The 3,427-nt window shown below is 40.6% G+C and overlaps 1 protein-coding gene across 1 annotated transcript; it reads right to left on the bottom strand.

Moving 5' to 3' along the window:
- Positions 1-2,057: 2,057 nt before the first annotated feature.
- Positions 2,058-2,628, bottom strand: LOC144645951 (ATP-binding cassette sub-family C member 4-like). Its single transcript, XM_078505463.1, has 2 exons — positions 2,365-2,628; positions 2,058-2,312 (listed from the first exon to the last, which is right to left on the bottom strand). The coding sequence occupies exons 1-2, from the start codon at positions 2,626-2,628 to the stop codon at positions 2,058-2,060; spliced, it is 519 nt and encodes a 172-aa protein (XP_078361589.1).
- Between the last annotated feature and the right edge of the window lie 799 nt (positions 2,629-3,427).

Raw genomic sequence — 3,427 nt, forward strand, 5'->3', positions numbered from 1 at the left:
AAGCGCAAATTTGATTAGCTACAGTAACCGTGGGCCGTTAATTTGAAATTGCAAGACTACTTTGCTTGCGACAAACCCAAATTTTGTTACCTTGACACTACACCTCGATTTGCGTGTTTTCCGGCTGGTGCACAGCATGAACGGTATTGTCATACATCGCAAGTCTTCAAAGGAGCCAGTCAATCGAGAAAGACGAATCGCCCGAGGAGTTCTTCAGTCCAGTGATCAAACCAATAGGAAGCTAAACTGGGTCCTTACGTTTGACGTTGTCTCGGACGGCTAGACAAAGCAGTTTTAATTGCTAAATATTTTGAAGTGTTTTCACATAGTATGAGAGGTTTGTTTTATCTCTCAAAAGAAGAGATATAGGTAAATGTCGAACTTGCTTCCATCAAGAGTCAAGTATTAAGTGAGGCTTATAGAATAGCTCGAGACCGATTCCAGTTTTCACTAATAATTTTTACGTTCGCCTTATGATTAGCAATTCTTTTCCGGCAAAAAATTATTTGTGTTACAGGTGTAGGCATGCAGGAGCTAGTTGCCAGAATTGTTCTTAATGTTAAATATACTCCGTCAGACGCCTTGACCACGGAATATTGAGCACATCTCTGTTTAAAAAGCAATATTAGGCAATGTTGGACGGGAAAAAGGGAACGTACTTGGCCAAACTCGCAAGGCAGAACGCTGTTCATGACCATGTTTATAACATAATTTATTCAACATACCCCGGTACAAATATATTAAAACACTTCTGACAATCAGAAGATAGATGGAGAGGGATACAACCAAATATCGCCAACTTGGTTCCTGACCACTTAAAACAAAAGCAGCAAAATAGTGCAAGGCCGCGTAAATATATATATATGTAAAGCAATACCTAACCATTGAGTCTAAAACTGACATAATACTCCTACTTATAATAGAGTGTGTTCATGGCGGCCTTATTGGAGGAGTGGAACAATAGAATGATTTTCCATTGGGAAAAAAATCATTTTTATGCAAATATCTTTTATTGGTGGAGTAAATGGCCCAGCTCACAGCGAGTAAATGGCCCAGCTCACATCGAGTCTCTCGTAGCTCAGTTGGTTAGAGCGCCCAACCGGTATCTGGGAGGCCGATGGGTTCGATTCCCGTCGGGGACTCAGATTTTTTTCTTTGTCCCACGCTCGTGTCATGTAGAATAATATCTCCACTATTTATCACCGAGCTTAAAATCTACCATCTTTATTATTTAATATCTTTTATTGTTTCACTCTTCCAACATGGCCGCCACGAACACACTCTATACGTTTAGCGCCTTTGTGACATTCATCGCCAGACTGCTCCATTTGTTTACAACTCAGTCACAGAAATTAACTTGCTACATTTAAAACTTTTACTTCTACTATAAACAAAGTTAAGGTTAAGAAAGTTAATATTTCCTAAATGGTAAACTACACTTCGATCCTAACAAAATGAAAACCTACAGCATCTTTTTGTATTCTTAGTATTTGCGATTCAGAAACGCCGGCGAAAGGCGAGTTCACTCCGGCCATTTTTTTTTTGTTTGGATCACGCATTATTCACTTCGTATTGAGTAAATAATGCTCATTAGACCGAGATAGCGAACTAATCAGATTGCTTGAAACACCAAGATCACTGAGTGGTATACACTAATATTAAATAGAAATAGTACAACCCTTGTTTTGGAAATATGCTGGACTAGTGGTTAGTCCGTTCGACTCCGAACTGACAGGTTTGGGTTTTAGCCCTAAAGGGGTACTCGCGTTCTTGGACAAGACACTTTACTCTCATTGTGCCTCTATCCACCCAGGGCCCAGTTGTTCAAAGGGAAATCCAACGAATATCCGTATTAGAAACAAATAGCCAACTATTGGCCAATAATGGTTAATGACTTCGCTTCATTAATAAGCAAGGCTATTTTATTTTACTGAGATATCCACAACTCTTGCCTTTTCACCAAGATGATTTGTTACAGATTTGTTAATTTTGCTTTTTATCAGTTGAACAAGGTATACTAGTGCATATGGTATATCGACAAGCACGGTGACTTTATTTTATATATTTGCAACTCGAGCCATTTCACTCAAGGCACTCCCTCCCTTATTCACTAGTGTATCAAACCTGTCAAACTCATCAACCTCTCCATTTTTCAAAACCAAAATGAAATCACAGTCTCTAATGGTGTTCAAGCGATGAGCTATAGTGATGACTGTGGAGTCCTTTAGTTTCTCTCGCACTTTCCTCCAGATTGTTTGTTCTGTGTCAGGATCCACGTGTGCAGTGGGCTCATCTAAGATGATGATCTTGTTCTGTTGCAACAGGACACGAGCCAAACAAATTAACTGCCGTTCTCCTACGTACGCTGACATTTGCACCATGTTCCAACAACTCGTGATCCAGCTGTCGGTCCAGACTTTCTACCAACGTTTTCAATTGCACATCTTCTAAAGCTCGCCACAAATCTGCATCTTGAAACTTTTCCATGAGGTCGAGATTTCTTCTCAGCGATCCACTAAAAAGGACAGGAGTTTGGCCAAGTATGAATATATATCGTCGTGCTGCTTGGAGATTGATTTCTTTTACGCGAATACCATCGACTATTATCTCTCCATCAGCATCTGGCATGCGCAAAACAGCTGCCACAAAAGATGACTTCCCAGCACCCGTGCGGCCTGCAATACCGATCTTTGCATCACCTTTAATGCTAAGGTTAATTTTCTTCAGCACTTTGGGTCCTCCCGGATAGTACAGTACGTCAACGATACATCTTGGAATGTGATATTTCCTTCTCGTGGCCAGTGTTCCGGGGGAAGTCGTTCCACTTTGTATCCAGGCTCAGAGTCCAGTTTGGTGTACGTTATAACTCGTTCAACTGATGTCATGTAATTTTCGACATCTGAGGTTGTTCTAACAGAGAACTGAGTCATGTTTACGGTCTGAATGACGTAAACCAGTGCAAGTCCGGCAAAAGCTAATAAAAAAAAAAATAAAAGAAATATAAGAAACATGTTACTTCTATTCCCTTTTATGTATACTTTGGGTTATGCAAAATTCTTCTTCTTCTTCTTCTTCTTCTTCTTCTTCTTCTTCTACTTCTTCTTCTTCTAGATTCGAGAAATCACTCATTCATTCAACATTCATCAAGATGTCTTCTATCCGCTAGGAGACCTGTCATCCATTAGAAGGGGGGAGGGCTCACCTGGTACAGTTTTTCTTAACAGGTATAGGTCTTGTACACTCTCCCCCCAATTTCCTGGCAGCAGGTACCTTACAGCCATTTCATGGCATGCAAAACAGCTGCAAAACGTTTCCAAGTGCATGAAAGAGCCGCACATGTACAGCGTTTCTGCAGCCGGCTTCAGCTTCACTTAAGCTAAAGGAAGGCTTTCAGAACGCGCCATTTCGAGTGCAAAATAGCTGTACG

Source organism: Oculina patagonica, chromosome 3 (genome assembly GCF_052425735.1).
Source record: "Oculina patagonica isolate OP01 chromosome 3, crgOcupat, whole genome shotgun sequence".
NCBI lineage: Eukaryota > Metazoa > Cnidaria > Anthozoa > Scleractinia > Oculinidae > Oculina > Oculina patagonica.